The sequence below is a fragment of the Ovis aries genome, chromosome 16, assembly GCF_016772045.2.
Source record: "Ovis aries strain OAR_USU_Benz2616 breed Rambouillet chromosome 16, ARS-UI_Ramb_v3.0, whole genome shotgun sequence".
Classification (NCBI taxonomy): domain Eukaryota; kingdom Metazoa; phylum Chordata; class Mammalia; order Artiodactyla; family Bovidae; genus Ovis; species Ovis aries.
In genome coordinates this window covers 31982078-32000915 of record NC_056069.1, presented here as the reverse complement: position 1 = coordinate 32000915, position 18838 = coordinate 31982078, and the positions used below count along the sequence as shown (strand labels likewise).

At 37.3% G+C, this 18838-nt stretch overlaps 1 protein-coding gene across 1 annotated transcript in view; it reads left to right on the top strand.

The window, feature by feature from the left end:
• CCDC152 (coiled-coil domain containing 152) overlaps positions 1 to 18838 on the top strand; it is a 39253-nt gene that overhangs the window by 10908 nt on the left and 9507 nt on the right. Inside the window, exon 3 of the mRNA XM_042233820.2 lies at positions 14142 to 14206. Coding sequence (XP_042089754.1) covers positions 14142 to 14206 — 65 coding nt within the window. The remainder of the gene's footprint in view (positions 1 to 14141; positions 14207 to 18838) is intronic.

Here is an 18838-nt window from a genome sequence, read left to right as displayed (position 1 = left end):
TCATGGAAACAGCAAGAGAGTTCCAGAAAAACATCTATTTCTGCTTTATTGACTATGCCAAAGCCTTTGACTGTGTGGATCACAATAAACTGTGGAAAATTCTGAAAGAGATGAGAATACCAGACCACCTGACCTGCCTCTTGAGAAACCTATATGCAGGTCAGGAAGCAACGGTTAGAACTGGACATGGAACAACAGACTGGTTCCAAATAGGAAAAGGACTACGTCAAGGCTGTATATCGTCACCCTGCTTATTTAATTTATATGAAGAGTACATCATGAGAAACGCTGGGCTGAAAGAAGCACAAACTGGAATCAAGATTGCTGGGAGAAATATCAATAACCTCAGATATGCAGATGACACCACCCTTATGGCAGAAAGTGAAGAGGAGCTAAAATCCTCTTGATGAAAGTGAAAGAGGAGAGTGAAAAAGTTGGCTTAAAGCTCAACATTCAAAAAACGAAAATCATGGCATCTGGTCCCATCACTTCATGGGAAATAGATAAGGAAACAGTGGAAACAGTGTCAGACTTTATTTTGGGGGGCTCCAAAATCACTGCAGGTGGTGACTGCAGCCGTGAAATTAAAAGACGCTTACTCCTTGGAAGAAAAGTTATGACCAACCTAGATAGCCTATTCAAAAGCAGAGACATTACTTAGCCAACAAAGGTCTGTCTAGTCAAGGCTATGGTTTTTCCAGTGGTCATGTATGGATGTGAGAGTTGGACTGTGAAGAAGGCTGAGCACCAAAGAATTGATGCTTTTGAACTATGGTGTTGGAGAAGACTCTTGAGAGTCCCTTGGACTGCAAGGAGATCCAACCAGTCCATTCTGAAGGAGATCAGCCCTGGGATTTCTTTGGAAGGAGTGATGCTAAAGCTGAAGGTCCAGTACTTTGGCCTCCTCATGCAAAGAGTTGACTCTTTGGAAAAAAACTCTGATGCTGGGAGGAATTGGGGGCAGGAGGAGAAGGGGATGACAGAGGATGAGATGGCTGGATGGCATCACTGACTCAATGGACATGAGTCTGAGTGAAATCCGGGAGTTGGTGATGGACAGGGAGCCCTGTCGTGCTGCAATTCATGGGGTCACAAAGAGTCGGACATGGCTGAGCAACTGAACTGAACTGAACAAGCACATGAAAAGATACTTAACGTCACTCATTATTAAGAGAAATACAAATCAAAACTACAATCAGATACCACCTCACACCAGTCAGAATGGCCATCATAAAAAAATCTACCAATAAATGCTGGAGAGGGTATAGAGAAAAGGGAACACTCTTGCATTGCTGGTGGGAATGTAACTGATACAACCACTATGGAAGATGGTATGGAGGTTCCTTAAAAAGCTAGGAATAAAACCAGCATATGATCCAGCAATCCCACTCATAGGCATGTACCCTAAGGAAAAAAAATTGAAAAAGATACATACCCCAGTGTTCATTGCAGCACTATTTACAATAGCTAGAACATGGAAGCAACCTAGATGTTCATCTACAGATGAAAGAATAAAGAAGCTGTGGTACATGTATATAGTGGAATACTACTCAGTCATACAAAGGAATGCAATTGAGTCAGTTCTAATGAGGTGGACAAACCTAGCGCCTATCATACAAAGTGAGTCAGAAAGAGAAATATAAATATTTTATATTGACACATATATATATGGAATCTAAAAAGATGGCTTTGATGAATTTATTTTCAGGACAGCAATGGAGAAACAGAGAACAAACCTATGGACATAGAGGAGGGGAGGAGTGAGAAGGGGAGGTGTACGGAGAGAATAAAATGGAAATTTACAATACCATATGTAAAATAGATAGCCAATGGGAATTTGCTGTATGACTCAGGGAATTCAAACAAGGGCTCTCTGACAGGCTGAAGGGCAGTATGGGGAGGGAGATAGAAGGGAGGCTCAGGAGGGAGGGGACATGTGTGTACCAATGGCTGGTCCTTGTTGATGTATGACAAAAAACCACAAAATTCTATAAAGCAATTACCCTTCAATGTAAAAAAAAAAAGTGTATTATATAACTTATTTTGAGATACCTGGTTGCTTTATTAAGTCTCATAATTGTCAATTAAATATTATTTTAAGTATTTTTTAACTTTGAGATAATAATTCCAAAATGAAAGTAAATATTCAAATAGAGTTATCTTTTATGTTCTAGAATGTGCTACTCTTCATGATATGATAAAAGGGCTACAGCATACCATTGAATATCAACATAATTTGAAGGGTAAGTTAGAAAAAAAGTAAAATCTAAAAATAAAATATGGTTGTATTTAAGCATCTTTAAGAATAGAAAGTTTTTACATTGCTGACAGTAATCTTCTCTTAATCTGATCTTGTTAAATTTATCAGCAGGATTCCTTACTACTCAATAATGTCTTCCTAAATTATTGTAAAATAAGAAAGGTCATGCTGAATAGAACAATTCAGTCATATTCTGATAAGAACATCAGGGTTTTATAGTTGATTATAATAATTCTCTTTATTACTTTAGAAAGGTTAGAAGTATATGTATTCTCAGAAGTATTCTTGGTCTTTAATAACCTTGTGTTCAGTTTTAAAGGATGGGTATTATGAGTAATTACATCATTCTATTCAAACTTCAGAGATAGTTTACTATTTAATTTCTGTCATTAAGTAAGGTTTTATTTGTGTAAATGAAGCCAACATCTTCATCTTGTCTTACTTGGATAGTCATGCTAAGCCAGTAGGCCACCGCTGACAAAATAAGACAACCGAGTGTTTTGTCTTGCTTTAATTTAGTTACAGTGCAATGTTAGTGGCATTTTCCTCTACTATAATTAATAAGTCACTCAGATGTGTCCCATTCTTTGGGACCCCATGACCATACAGTCCATGGAATTCTCCAGGCCAGAATACTGGAGTGGGTAGACTTTCCCTTCTCCAGGGGATCTTCCCAACCCAGGGATTGAACCCAGGTCTGCTGCATTGCAGATAGATTCTTTACCAGCTGAGCCACCAGGGAAGCCCAAGAATACTGGAGTGGGTAGCCTATCGCTTCTCCTAGGATCTTCCTCTACTATATTAGAGTTTAAACTAAATTGCCTCCAAGGTCTCATAAAACTGACACCAAACAATAAGAATTTTTTCTCTTAGTCCTCTGCTTTTCTCATAATGAAACTACTTTCCATATATAGAGGAGATACAATACTGACCTTATATGGTATTTATTTGATTTGATGTCTTTTATAGTCTTTTATATGATGATTTTATAGTCTTTTAAGAATTACTATTAGTTCTTACTTTTCCCCCATTGCTTTACCTTAAAATATTTCCTCAAGTGTTAATGAAACAAATATAGAAATTGGATCAGAAGACTTCACACTTACACTGCCCAACAGCTTCTGCAGTACATAAGGATTCATTTCCATGTTGATACACCACTAAGAGCTGTTCTGGAGATCAAGAAGGGTAGTAGACAGAGAATCATACCATCTCCAATATCTTTTTTTAAATTTTTTCCTGCAGATGTCTGATCATGGTATGTCCCATAGGTTTTTGCTTGACTTAGTTCTAGCATCCTGCTCATTTTTTTTTCCCAGTATTTGATCTCTATCCCACACCTGGTTTGGGCTTTCATTTTTCCAACTCAGTGCCAAGGGCTCAGAACAACTTTTGCTTTCTCGGACTAAATATGACACCTAGCTGCATTTTTTTAAATGTATCTGTTCATAATCCTTCACAGGATTCAACTCTTTCCAGGAGTTTAACTCTTTCCAGGATTTTGTTCAAATAAAACATCTACCAGAGATTAACATTAAATACTTTGAAGTTCCAGAAAGTTGATTATAATTATAAACATGTTAAACATATTGCTTTATAAGAGGTTATCAAATATCAACCAATAGTCAAGAATATTATATTTTCACAGATATGGTAGTACAGATCTTTTAATAATCCATTTCTGAAAAATGGATATCCTATGCTGCCTCTCAGAAAGAAATAGTGATTCACTGATTTCATTTGTCCAGTGCTCCTACAGGTTTTGACCAACATGATAGGTGTGAACTACCTGTCTTTCTTCTCTTTGATCTGTTTGATTCTCAAGACTGTATGGATAATTTGCTTATCAAGGTTATACTGGTTATAAATGTCTGCCTCCCCAGAAACTATTTCCTTTTCTTAATATAAACCTGACTTTTTTTTTCTAAGATTCATTTTTAATCCACGTGATCATATGCCTCGGGAGAAGCTAGTTACACCCCAATTCCAAGGGAGGGCTTCTGAAATATTTTCCTCTCTTCCAAAAAACTGTTCTGGTTGTTGTTAAGTCTGCATATAATGCCTGAAATTGATGCAGACTGTTTGCTTTCAACCTGAAAGTGATGACAACATTGAGGAGAGCAGCAAGAAAAGACTAAAAGGACATGGTGTCTTAACTGCATTATTGAGTTACTGAATCAGTTTCCCTGTAAGCTTGAGTTTCTTCAGCCACTATGAGAGAAATGCTACCTCCCTTTACTCTCATCCATCAGTCTTTTCAGTAGGTGCTTATGGGCTGTGTAAAAGATGATCCGCTGAGATGCAGAAAGAAAAAACACAATTCCTATTAATGCTTATTTTTTATTAACAGTAGTCAATCATGTACTGGAGAAGGAAATGGCAACCCACTCCAGTACTCTTGCCTGGAAAATCCCACAGACGGAGGAACCTTGTAGGCTACAGTCCATGGGGTCGTGAAGAGCTGGACATGACTGAGTGACTTCACTTTCACTTTTCACTTTAATGCATTGGAGAAGGAAATGACAACCCACTCCAGTATTCTTGCCTGGAGAATCCCAGGGACAGAGGAGCCTGGTGGGCTGCAGTCTATGGGGTAGCACAGTCAGACATGACTGAAGCAACTTAGCAGCAGTAGCAATGGCACCCCACTCCAGTACTCTTGCCTGAAAATTCCCATGGACGGAGGAGCCTGGTGGGCTGCACTCTATGGGGTCTCGAAGAGTCAGACACGACTGAGCGACTTCACTTTCACTTTTCACTTTCCTGCATTGGAGAAGGAAATGGCAACCCACTCCAGTGTTTTTGCCTGGAGAATCCCAGGGATGGGGGGAGCCTGGTGGGCTGCCGTCTATGGGGTCACACAGAGTCGGACATGACTGAAGTGACTTAGCAGCAGTAGCAGTAGCAGCAGCAGCAGCAGCAGTCAGTCATGTATGGATGTGAGAGTTGGACTATAAAGAAAGCTGAGTGCCGAAGAATTGATGCTTTTGAACTGTGGTGTTGGAGAAAACTCTTGAGAGTCCCTTGAACTGCAAAGAGCCAACCAGTCCCTCCTAAAGGAGATCAGTCCTGGGTGTTCATTGGAAGGACTGATCTGAAGCTGAAACTCCAGTACTTTGGCCACCTGATATGAAGAGCTGACTCAATGGAAAAGACCCTGATGCTGGGAAAGATTGAAGGCGGGAGAAGAAGGGGACAACAGAGGATGAGACGGTTGGATGGCTTCACCGACTCGATGGACATGAGTTTGAGTAAACTCCAGGAGTTGCTGATAGACAGGGAGGCCGGGCGTGCTGCAGTCCATGGAGTTGCAAAGAGTCGGACATGACTGAGCGACTGAATAATTCTGATGAAAATTTAATAATGGAATGTTATTCTTTATTCTTTCTGCATATCAGTTATATATCATTTATGATACACAAGATTATTCTTCTTCCAAGGAGAGTGAGAGTTCTAAAACTAAACAGTTGCATCTTTATTTTTTCTCGTCTCAGTGTACTGATATGTGTAGTACAGTCTACATGGACCTGCTTAAGAGGGTTTATATATTATATTAGCTACTTACAATCAAAACAATCCTTTCAAACTGGACAGTAGCTTTAAGAAATAAAATATGTTTGACAATAATACTAATAATGCAAGCAAAAATCAGCAATAAAAAAGTAGCAGAGCTGTCACTTCAACCCTTGTACAAGTTCAGACACATTAAAAAGTTTAAAAATAATGAAAAACCATCATAACTGATAAAATGGTCAGCCAATGGTGGCCAAGTGTAACTGCCTTTGAAAAAATTAATCTCTAGCAGGACTGTTTGCAAATGAATATTTAGAAATGGTTCCATCATTAAGTGATTGGGGACCAAAAATGTGTCAACTTTAAATATTCTTACTTGCGTATTAAACTTGGCATAGAAAGCTAAATTCAATTTAAAATTCTTCAAACGATGTAACAATGATTCTCAACCCTTTGTTAAATGTTTGTTTTCAAAAATCTTTTGAGAGGCTTATAACAACATCAAGGAAGATGGATTTGATAGAATTTCAAAAACAAATCACTTTTGCATAATCAGTGTTTGGGACTGAAAAATGAGTACAGTCGGCCCTTCATATCTGCAGGTCCTGCATCCATGGATGCAACCAACCTAGACTGAAAATACTTGAAAGAAAATTCAGAAAGTTTCAAAAAAGCGAAACTTGAACTTGCCAACGGCTAGTAACTATTAATGGCAGAAAGCAAAGAGGAACTAAAGAGCGTCTTGATGAAGATGAAAGAAGAGAATGAAAAAGCTGGCTTAAAACTCAGTATTAAAGAAACTAAGATCATGGCATCCAATTCCATCCCTTCATGGCAAATAGAAGGGGAAAACGTGGAAGCAGTGACAGATTTCCTCTTCTTGGGCTCTAAAATCACTGAGTATGGTGACTGCAGCCATGAAATTAGAAGATGACTGCTTCTTGGCAAGAAATCTATGACCAACCTAGACAGTGTATTAAAAAGCAGAGACATCACTTTGCTGACAAAGGTCCATCTAGTCAAAGCTTTGGTTTTTCCAGTAGTCATGTACAGATGTGAGAGCTGGACCGTAAAGAAGGCAGAGCACCAAAGAATTAATGCTTTCAAACTGTGGTGCTGGAGAAGACTCTTGAGAGTCCCTTGGACAGCAAAGAGATCAAACCAGTCAATCCTAAAGGAAATCAAGACTAAATATTCATTGGAAGGACTGATGCTGAGTGATTTGGCCACCAGATGCGAACAGCTTACTCTTTGGAAAAGACCCTGATGTTGGTAAAGATTGAAGGCAGGAAAAGAGGGCAACAGAGGATGAGATGATTAGAGGGCATCATTGATTCAATGGACATGAACTTGGGCAAAGTCCACAAGATGGTGAGGGACAGGAAACCCTGGCATGCTGCAGTCCATGGGGTTGCCAAGAGTTGGACATGACTTGGTGACTGGCAACAACAAAAGTAACTATTTACATCGTATTTATAACTATTCACATAGCACTTACATTGTATTAGGTGTTATAAGTAATCTAGAGATTAAAAAATATTGAAAAGATATACAGGATGTGCATAGGTTATATGCAAATACTACACCATTTTATGTAAGGGACTTGAGTATATCCATGAATTTTGGTACCCACAGCAGTCCTGGAACTAATCTCCAGTGGAAACCCAAGGATGACTGTGTTGTGATTTAGTAAGTGCAGCCAGTGATGCATTTGAACCATCAAATCCAAGTATCAAGATAGCCTGAATATTTAAAAAATTTTCATAATCAAAGAATTAAATCAACATTGTAAAAGCTACTGATGCATTTCCAGTGGCGTTATCTCACTAAAATTTATTAACAATAATAGTGAGTCAATAATTTTAAAGTTTCATAACAGTGCTTTAAATAATATTAGAATAAGTTAGCATTTTTTCCTCTTTAGTTCACCTTCTTAACTTCTACTTGTATCCATTTTAAGAATTATAGTAATACAGTATACAGTAATAAAGTGATATATATATATAATTTATAAATAACTAAACAAGAATTAGGGTGTACATTCTCATTATTTTCATTAACAGGGCACACAATTATGAGAGTTTAGAGACTATTAGTTTAGAACACTTTATCTGTTTGTCACTACTTTTTAGATTTTGTGATTTTGTTATTTATGTTGGCCTGCCTATTCCCTCCTAATATTTACCAGTTACATGTGAGACAGTGGATGATCCCTCTTACCATTCCATGATGGCTCAGTGGTAAAGAATCTGGCTGCCGATGCAGGAGACTCAGGTTTGATCCCTAGGTCAGGTAGATCCCCTGGAGAAGGAAATGGCAACCCACTCCAGTATTCTTGCCTAGAGAATCCTATGGACAGAGGAGCCTGGTGGGCTATAGTCCATGGGGTTGCAAAGAGTCAGACATGACTTAGCAACTAAACAACAACAAACCATCTATGGCAATAACATTGGAATTTTGTAACTTAAGGGAAAACTTGAGTCTCTCATCCTCATGAGTGATTGGATGATTAAGTTAAATATATTTTCTGAGATGTTCTCATTGTCAAGGACCAAAGAAGCTCTTCATTTATTACTGATAACCTGACACAGAGAAGGAAAGTCATGAAACAATATTTAATGACATCTGTTATGCCGTCTAATTAGGCTGGAGAAAGGCAAGGGCCCATTGTGTAGATTATGCAAGAGTGTTGGCAGCCCTTTATACTATGAGCATTTGTTTTCTTGCTGCTTCATTACCCTATCCTCTGCTTCCCAATTTGGTCTTTATACTTCAAAGAATGAATTCTTTCTGTCTTTGAAGTAATATGTGTTTGGAGTTCAGGATATGAACATAAAATAGAATATGGTTCATCACAAGATATCATAAATGATAGGAATATTTTTATATTGTTTCTTATATTATTGTAAGTACATTATTCTATATTCTACTTTAAGAGAATCTCAGTAATTCACTATATGAGAGATAGTGACATTATACCTGCTAGCTTATCATCAGTGATTATTACTGCCTGGGCAAAGAAAACAAGATTCAGAGTCTTTTTTCCATTAGTGGAGAATTATTGTGATATAACCAGCTCTAGATCAATTGAATTTTAGGAATTTAAACACATGGGCAGTGAAAAGAGAAAAAAAATATAGACGAGAAATCAGCCGAAAATATAGAGCACCGCCGAAATCAGTAGAATTCAAACATATTTGTCAATTTTTCTCTAAATAATTTATTACAACTTAATATTGCTTTTTTCCTGTCTGAACTGAGCCTGAATAACTTAAATTTACTTGAGCCCTTATACTCTAAAAGAGTGGATTTTAAGAAAGACATTGTTATGGACAGTGCAGCTTTACTGTATAAAATTGTGCTAAATAAAATGATGTAGTCCAAATTGATCACTGATCAGTATGTTTTGAAAAGAGCAAAAGCATATATTCAGTGTTATTCTATAAAAGAGTTGTATAAGAAACAGCTAATCCATGATCAACTACTAAAGAAAAAAATAATGCTTACATGAAAATTAGTTTGAAAAATGTAGAAATACTTCTTTCAACATAATTGTGAGAAAGACCTTCTTAAAATAATCAGACTTGTTAGCTTATAGTATATCTTTTGAAGAATGCTATCATATTTATATAAGCATCTTCTAAGTATGGGGAAATGACTTCTTATGAATATATACTGTAGAATCTTCATTATTTAAAAATTGCCACCTTCCAAGAGAGATTTCCTAAAGGAACATTAAAAGGAAGGTAAAGAACAAAACCTATAAATATTTGTGGCCACCAGAATAATTTTCAGGGCACAGTGCAAAGTGAAAATGTGGAGCCCATGTTCAAAAATCAGGAAAAAAAATAACATTAAAGGTTCTGAAATTTGTTCTTTAATATCGCTCTCAGTGAAAAATGCTTTTAATTTTAATTATGAGCATGAATTTTACTATTCATCTTTCTATTGTACAAACTAGTTTTAAATCAAAGAACACAACTCATATATGGAAGTACAGAAGTACACAATTAATACTTCATAGTTTATACATGTATATCTATTTCATTCTTACCAGAATAGTGGAAATGCTGCACAAAACTAACTCAACCATCTTTCATTCATTTTAATTCTTGAGACATGCACATTCCACCAACACTCTCTACCTTCTGCTTACTCGTGAGTAAAAAAAAGACTGAAATGAAAAATAACTATGAATTTCCTATTTTTCCCTTTTGTTCCATGTCATCATTTTTTATTTGGCTAATAGAGAGAAGTAACAGAAGTAGTAATAAAGGATATGATAGAGTTGCTTGGTCATTCATGTTTCTTAGAAGACCATTTCCTTCTTTCTGGATTTAAAGCAAAGTCTAGCTCAGGTTAGAGAGCAATTCCTTGTCAAATATCAGGACCGGATGGACTCTACAGTGATCAAGATGCTATTTGAATTTATCTCTACTCCAGCCAGTGCAGCAAGAGCCTTATACCTTAAGGAAGTAGCCTTAAGGAAGTGGAGATACGTGTTTGAAAATCTAATGTAAAATCTGGGAAGATGATGAAAAAGAGCAGTGCCAACAATAATAATATAACATGAATTATAATAATAATATAACATGGATTATACTACAGATGAAAGCCAACAAAAAGCCAACTGAGGTGCAGTATAAAATATTGAGGAGGTTAGCTATTTCTTCAGTGATGACTTTAATGCATAGGTAAGTTATGTGCTTCTGTTCAGCATAATTACAGATATGCCAAAGCTAGATACTAACATAATATTTAGATGGGTTTATCAATATTTCTGGTAGAGGGAAGGCTTAACATCATTAAAATGTCATTTTCCTGAATTTAATATACACATTTCATGTAGTTTAAATTAAAATCTTAAATTTAGGGGTAAAGGAGAAGATTGCATAAGCTAATCTTACAGTTCATTTGACAGAAGAAACAAACAAAAACAGAAAGTATGAAAAATAAGAAGAATGTAAGGAGGAGGACTTCCACTACCAGAAAACAGTGTGCTCTGAAGCCATTGTAATGAAATCAATATGGTATTGGCATAAAAAGTGAAAAATACATCCATGGAAAGAATGATCTAGATTCTAGAAACAAGCCCCAATATTTGCTAACTTAATGTATGATGCAAGGAATATTTCAATTTATTGAAAAAGAATGATATTTTAAAGTATGGTACTGGCACAACTAGCTTACCATCTGGAAAGTTTTCCAACCATATCAAAAACAAATTCTAGATGAATTTTTTAAAAAAAAGAACAATACAAACTTAAAATCCAGGAAAAGCATATAACCTGGAGCTGAGGGATATCATCTTAGCCAATCTGAAAACCTCAGATACTATATAAAAAAAAAAAAAAAACAGACCTATAGCTCACCTTGTTAACAACAATGCAACAAAAGTACAAGCAACAACAATGTAAAAAGAACTCTGCATGTTCCGTGTGAAACAAAAGTCAAAAAGCAAATAATTTATTTGAAATAAAATTGCTTTCAAATACCAACATAAAGTTTATATCTACAATACAAAGAGCTCTACAGATTGATCAGCAGGAACAAAGAGAATTTTTAAATGGGCACGTTTAATGTCTGGCTCAAGTACAGATCCTTGCTCTGTTTCAAACCCTCACCACACGCTAAATCAGGACTGACTTTTTCCTGATCTAAGTATATCTGATTTTCCTTAAAAACACCTAGTGGTTAACAAGAGTGAATATAGAAAAATGTGAAGCACCCCTCCTTCTCCATCATGCCTTGTCAAGAGAAGAGTTTTGGTTTAAAAAAAAAAAGTGAAAATTATAATAGGTATGAAATAATAGGGCAAATTGAAGATGCAAACTGTATTTTACTTAAATTCATTTTTTTCCTAAATTTTACTTAATAGGGCATTATATAACTATGGTTCTCAATAATGTTGTTCAAGGATTAAATCTTCCTTTCCTTCTAGTTTAGCTTAGCTTACTATATCAACTCATCTTCTTTTTAAAAATATTTATTTATTTATTTGGCCACACCAAGTCTTAGTTGCAGTGTATGGATCTAGTTCCCTGACCAGGGATCGACCCCTGACTCCCTACATTGAGAGGTCAGAGTCTTAGCCACTGGACCACCAGGGAAGTCCCTCATCTTTTTTGTACAGTGGTTTTGTTTCCCTCACCCATCCTAGAATATAAACTATACTAATCCTCAAATACAGATCAATCCAGCCATATACTTGCTTGACTTACAGTGCTATAGGCACCAAAGGCTATTGGTAAAAAAACATAAATTGCAAAGTCATTTTGAGCCCCAGTTTCACATGTACCCTTAATTTATCCAGGCTTTTAAATTTTTCATTCTTTAAGTCCCAAACTTTAAATATTTCTTTCTCTTTGAACCTACTTTACTATTTCATAGAAAAAATGAAAGCTGTCAGACATGAACTACCTGATTTCCTGTCACCCACTATCCCTTCTTCCCAATGCACTTCCTCCAGTGTATTCATACACAGACATATCCTTACTTCTTCCTCCTTAGCTTTGAAGAAAAAAAAAGAATCCTTCTTCCTGTCCAAACTTATTTTTCCACTTAACTCTCATCTCTCTTCACCTCTCTCTTCTGGGATGTTGCATCTTCTATTGTCCCTTCCTTTCTCTCTTCCGTTTCCCTCTTGCTATTGGTCATTCCTCTCGGCTTTTAAACAACTCAGACCTCTCTCATCTTTTCAATAAACACAACAAAGTATCCTTGATTTAGGATTTATTCCCTCCAATTACTCTCACTCTTTCCTTTTGCAATAGAATCTCAAGGGAATAGTCTGCACTCACTATCTCTATTTCCTTACCTTCTTCTAGTTTTGGGGCTTCCCTGATAGCTCAGTTGGTAAAGAATCTGCCCGCAATGCAGGAGACCCCTGTTCGATTCCTAGGTCAGGAAGATCCACTGGAGAAGGGATAGGCTACCCACTCCAGTATGCTTGGGCTTCCCTTGTGGTTCAGCTGGTAAAGAATCCACCTGCAATGTGGGAGACCTGGGTTCAGTCCCTGGGTTGGGAAGATCCCCTGGAGAAGGGAAAGGCTACCCACTCTAGTATTTTGGGCTGGATTAGTCATACATGGACTATACAGTCCATAGGGTTGCAAAGAGTCGGACATGACTGAGCTACTTTCACTTTCACTTCACTTTTCATCTAGTCTTCAACTTAGAACAATTGGCCATCTCCCAAAGATTTCAGATTCAATGTTCTCTAATTTCCCCTTTTATTACATTTACTGCCATGGATAATAGCCCCCATAAACTCTCTTCTCTTAGTAACACCCTCTCCTGTATCTCTAGACACTTCTTAGTCTCCTTTATAGGATAGTTTTCCTTTAGCCACCTCTAAGTGTTTCTCAGCCTATAAGAAATATTCTCCTGGATATCTCAAGCATTTCAAATTTGGCATGATAAAGATAGAGATCCATCATTCTATTCCTAAAAATCTTCCCATTTAAATTTTTCCCAAATTGATTAACAGTTTTCATTCACTCAAATCAGAAACCTAGAAGGCAAAGGTTCCCCTTTTGCTTTTGCCACTGCTATCCAATCAGCATTAAGTTTCCTGGTAATTCTATCATCTATATAGTTATCTTTATTTTCCATTGTCTCCTACTGCCAGTGACCTAATTTCGGCTCCATTATTTCTAACTTGATCTATTACTGATGTATGGACATCCTCTGGGGTCAACCCCTTCCCTATTCATCCTCTGCACTGCCAGATAATCTTTTTGAACATGTAACTGATCGTTTCATTTCACTGTTCAGAATTCTTTGATGAGTCTATAACCTATAAAATAAAATTCAAAGTTTTTCATCTAGAATCTGTCTACCTCCTATAAAGTTACTTTCCCAATCTGTTTAACACATTCTCCTTATAATTTACACTCCAACAATACTGTACTTGAATTGTAATTTTCCCAAATGTGCTATATTGATTCAAGCCCAAAGTCTTCTGGATATTTTTATGTATCTAGAATGCATCCCTCCAACTTACTATTTAAGTCTCAGATCAAGTGCTTCCTCTTCTACAAACCCTTTCCTGACTTAGAACTGGTCTAAGCTTTCCTTCCATATCACCCCACCATATTTCAGATACACTGCCATTACCAAACAGTTATCACAGCATTATCATAACTGTTTACACATCTGTCTTAACACTAAGCTGTAAGTTCTTTGAAGAGCAATAATTTTTTTTTGTTTCAGCATTCCCAATGTCATTCACAGAGCCTAATGTGTAGTAGATTTTGTATTCACATGTTTAATATATACATGAACAGAAAGTTGATGGGTTAAAAATATTCCCATATTATTTGAAAAGTTCTATATATTATGATACTCTTCAATGACTTTTACACAGGTGAAAATGAACAACTAAAAAGAAATGCTGATCTTATGAAAGAAAAGTTTAAAATGCATGAACAGGTGAGTTTATGTGTCTTTATATTCAATCAAATACCTGTGGAGCATTGTCTTCCCAAATTAAGGGAAAAAATCATTTTTAATTAATATAGGCAGCCAAAAAGATACAAGTTTTGAAGACCCTCAGTGTTTTACAAACTAATGCACTAGTATACTGCTTGCATTACTTTCTTTCGAACAAAAAGGAATACAACAATTTTGCCATTTATTTTAAAGTTATGTTAGAGATTTTACTCTTCAGTATATTCTTAATTAGCACTCTATAAAATCTTGTTTATGATAAAGTGAATGCCTTCAGTATTTATGATTTGAGTGATCTATTGAAATTTTATGGACCCATCCAAATGAAGAGAGCATTTTATGTGGGTCACCAATTAATTTTCTCCCAAGAGCCAGCATACACTCTGCTACTTTTTCTTATCTCCTATAAGAACAGCATCATGGTAGTAATTATAGAACATAAAACCTAGTGCCTAGAACATAAAATATCCTCAATGAATATAAGTTCCCACCCCTCTGCTCTTTGGGAGGTTTATTATGCTAGTTTTTTCTCATATCCCAAGAGCCAGTATGTCAAACTCTGGCAGATCTAAGATTTCCAAAACTCAGCTTAGATCTGTATCCACCTTAGAACTTCAGCTTGAAGAATCATCTCTGTTTCAATCTGGTTCTTCATTTAAAGAGCCTTTGAAGAAACACAAGCTAATTGTGTAAACATGCCAGGGCTTCTAGGTAATACTCAGGAGTAATGAATGGCATCTGATGTACTCTTGGAAAACTTAGCTTCTCATCACACTTTTCCTTTATATCTTTCCTTTATTTTTCTATCCTTTTCATATCTTTCCTCTACATTTCAACAATAAATGTAGTCAGGGTGTAATTGGAACAGAAAGGGAGAGAACTTTTGCCTCCTCTTCTAAAATGCCAAATTGTAGTATACTTCTTTGTCTAAAATAATATGAATTTTCAGAGGAGTGGGAATGACAGAATAAACACCATAACCCAAGAATCTGAGCTTATTAACTGCTGTCCAGAGCAAACTAAAGATTACCTCAATCTAAAGAACATTCTCTAGTACAACACCTCCAGGCACATCCAAGACATATGGAGAACCACTCCCTAGAAATAAACTTTGGAGTTACTTAACAGCCATAATTACGAGACTGGAAGATTTGTAACTTGTATATGAAGAATGCTTATGTTTTATAAGACGATATAACCAGAAGCTGTCCCTTGGAATTTAAAGTTCTCAAGAAAGCAAATGAAAAGAAGGCAAACAACAAGAACCTGTTGGAATTTTGTCCCCTTAAAAAGAATGGACTCTTTGGGGCTGTTACAGGTTACACTAGAGGAGAAGATATTCTAAGAATCTGCAAACTAAAATGGACTGGAATGGGTGAATTTAACTCAGATGACCATTATATCTACTACTGCGGGCAGGAATCCCTCAGAAGAAATGGAGTAGCCATCATGGTCAACAAAAGAGTCTGAAAGGCAGTACTTGGATGCAGTCTCAAAAAACGACAGAATGATCTCTGTTTCTTTCCAAGGCAAACCATTCAGTATCACAGTAATCCAAGTCTATGCCCCAACCAGTAACACTAAAGAAGCTGAAGTTGAACGGTTCTATGAAGACCTACAAGACCTTGTAGAACTACACCCAAAAGAGATGTCCTTTTCATTATAGGGGACTGGAATGCAAAAGTAGGAAGTCAAGAAACACCTGAGGTAACAGGCAAATTTGGCCTTGGAATGCGGAATGAAGCACGGCAAAGACTAATAGAGTTTTGCCAAGAAAATGCACTGGTCATAGCAAACACCCTCTTCCAACAACACAAGAGAAGACTCTACACATGGACATCACCAGATGGTCAACACTGAAATCAGATTGATTATATTCTTTGCAGCCAAAGATGGAGAAGCTCTATACAGTCAGCAAAAACAAGACCAGGAGCTGCTGTGGCTCAGATCATGAACTCCTTATTACCAAATTCAGACTTAAATTGAAGAAAGTAGGGAAAACCACTAGACCATTCAGGTATGACCTAAATCAAATCCCTTATGATTATACAGTGGAAGTGAGAAATAGATTTAAAGGGCCTAGATCTGATAGAGTGCCTGATGAACTATGGAATGAGGTTCATAACATTGTACAGGAGACAGGGATCAAGACCATCCCCATGGAAAGGAAATGCAAAAAAGCAAAATGGCTGTCTGGGGAGGCCTTACAAATAGCTGTGAAAAGAAGAGAGGTGAAAAGCAAAGGAGAAAAGGAAAGATATAAGCATCTGAATGCAGAGTTCCAAAGAATAGCAAGGAAAGATAAGAAAGCCTTCCTCAGCGATCAGTGCAAAGAAATAGAGGAAAGGAACAGAATGGGAAAGACTAGAGATCTCTTCAAGAAAATTAGAGATACCAAGGGAATATTTCATGCAAAGATGGGCTCAATAAAGGACAGAAATGGTATGGACCTAACAGAAGCAGAAGATATTAAGAAGAGGTGGCAAGAATACACAGGAGAACTGTACAAAAAGAGCTTCACAACCCAGATAATCACGATGGTGTGATCACTCACCTAGAGCCAGACATCCTGGAATGTGAAGTCAAGTGGGCCTTAGAAAGCATCACTACAAACAGAGCTAGTGGAGGTGATGGCATTCCAGTTGAGCTATTTCAAATCCTGAAAGATGATGCTGTAAAAGTGCTGCACTCAATATGCCAGCAAATTTGGAAAACTCAGCAGTGGCCACAGGACTGGAAAAGGTCAGTTTTCATTCCAATCCCAAAGAAAGGCAATGCAAAAGAATGCTCAAACTACTGCACAATTGCACTCATCTCACACGCTAGTAAAGTAATGCTCAAAATTTTCCAAGCCAGGCTTCAGCAATATGTGAACCGTGAACTTCCTGATGTTCAAGCTGGTTTTAGAAAAGGCAGAGGAACCAGAGATCAAATTGCCAACATCCGCTGGATCATGGAAACAGCAAGAGAGTTCCAGAAAAACATCTATTTCTGCTTTATTGACTATGCCAAAGCCTTTGACTGTGTGAATCACAATAAACTGTGGAAAATTCTGAAAGAGATGAGAATACCAGACCACCTGACCTGCCTCTTGAGAAACCTATATGCAGTTCAGGAAGCAACAGTTAGAACTGGATATGGAACAACAGACTGGTTCCAAATAGGAAAAGGAGTACATCAAGGCTGTATATTGTCACCCTGCTTATTTAACTTACATGCAGAGTACATCATGAAAAACGCTGGACTGGAAGAAACAAGCTGGAATCAAGATTGCCAGGAGAAATATCAATAACCTCAGATATGCAGATGACACCACCCTTATGGCAGAAAATGAAGAGGAACTGAAAAGCCTCTTGGTGAAAGTGGAGAGTGAAAAAGTTGGCTTAAAGCTCAACATTCAGAAAACGAAGATCATGGCATCTGGTCCCATCACTTCATGGCAAATAGGTGAGGAAACAGTAGAAACAGTGTCAGACTTTATTTTTCTGGGCTCCAAAATCACTGCAGATGGTGATTGCAGCCATGAAATTAAAAGACGCTTACTCCTTGGAAGAAAAGTTATGACCAACCTAGATAGCATATTCAAAAGCAGAGACATTACTTTGCCGACTAAGGTCCGTCTACTCAAGGCTAAGGTTTTTCCTGTGGTCATGTATGGATGTGATAGTTGGACTGTGAAGAAGGCTGAGCGCCGAAGAATTGATGCTTTTGAACTGTGGTGCTGGAGAAGACTCTTGAGAGTCCCTTGGACTGCAAGGAGATCCAAGCAGTCCATTCTGAAGGAGATCAGCCCTGGGATTTCTTTGGAAAGAATGATGCTAAAGCTAAAACTCCAGTACTTTGGCCACCTCATGCGAAGAGTTGACTCATTAGAAAAGACTCTGATGCTGGGAGGGATTGGGGGCAGTAGGAGAAGGGGACGACCGAGGATGAGATGGCTTGATGGCATCACTGACTCAATGGACGTGAGTCTGGGTGAAGTCCAGGAGTTGGTGATGGACAAGGAGGCCTGGCATGCTGCGATTCATGGGGTCGCAAAGAGTAGGACACAACTGAGTGACTGAACTGAACTGAGAGAAGAACCTAGTGAGATAGGAGCCTGTACCAGCCCAGACCTTTAAGATAGGCTTCATGCCTCGAGACTACAGTGAAAATCCTCATCTTAACAAACTAATGGCAACATGTCAGGTGGGAAAATCAATGGAGAATGAAAAGACATGTAGATTTGTCTCCTAGAGTTTCCCAGAGCAGCAACTGCTTAGTGCACCCATTTGAGTCAGGAGTCATTTATGAAAGCCATTGTGTAGTTGTCCATCTAGAAATCTAGCTACAAGCGTTGGAAATATAGCACAGTCTATGAGATTGACCCCTTCAGTCACCTAACTTTAATCACAGGCAATGGTTGGATGGGTTCAGCCATTCCTGCATGTTTTCTGGCAAACTAAGTAGCACAAGTAGGAATCCTGACTGCATCCTCTTGAACTTAAGGAAATTTTTAATTTTTACTTATTATATAAATTAATCTTTATTTTTAATTATAGCTGCTTAAATCAATGGATCTTGACTTTTTTTAATCTCCTCAAATACCTGAATATACTGAATATCTATCAGTAT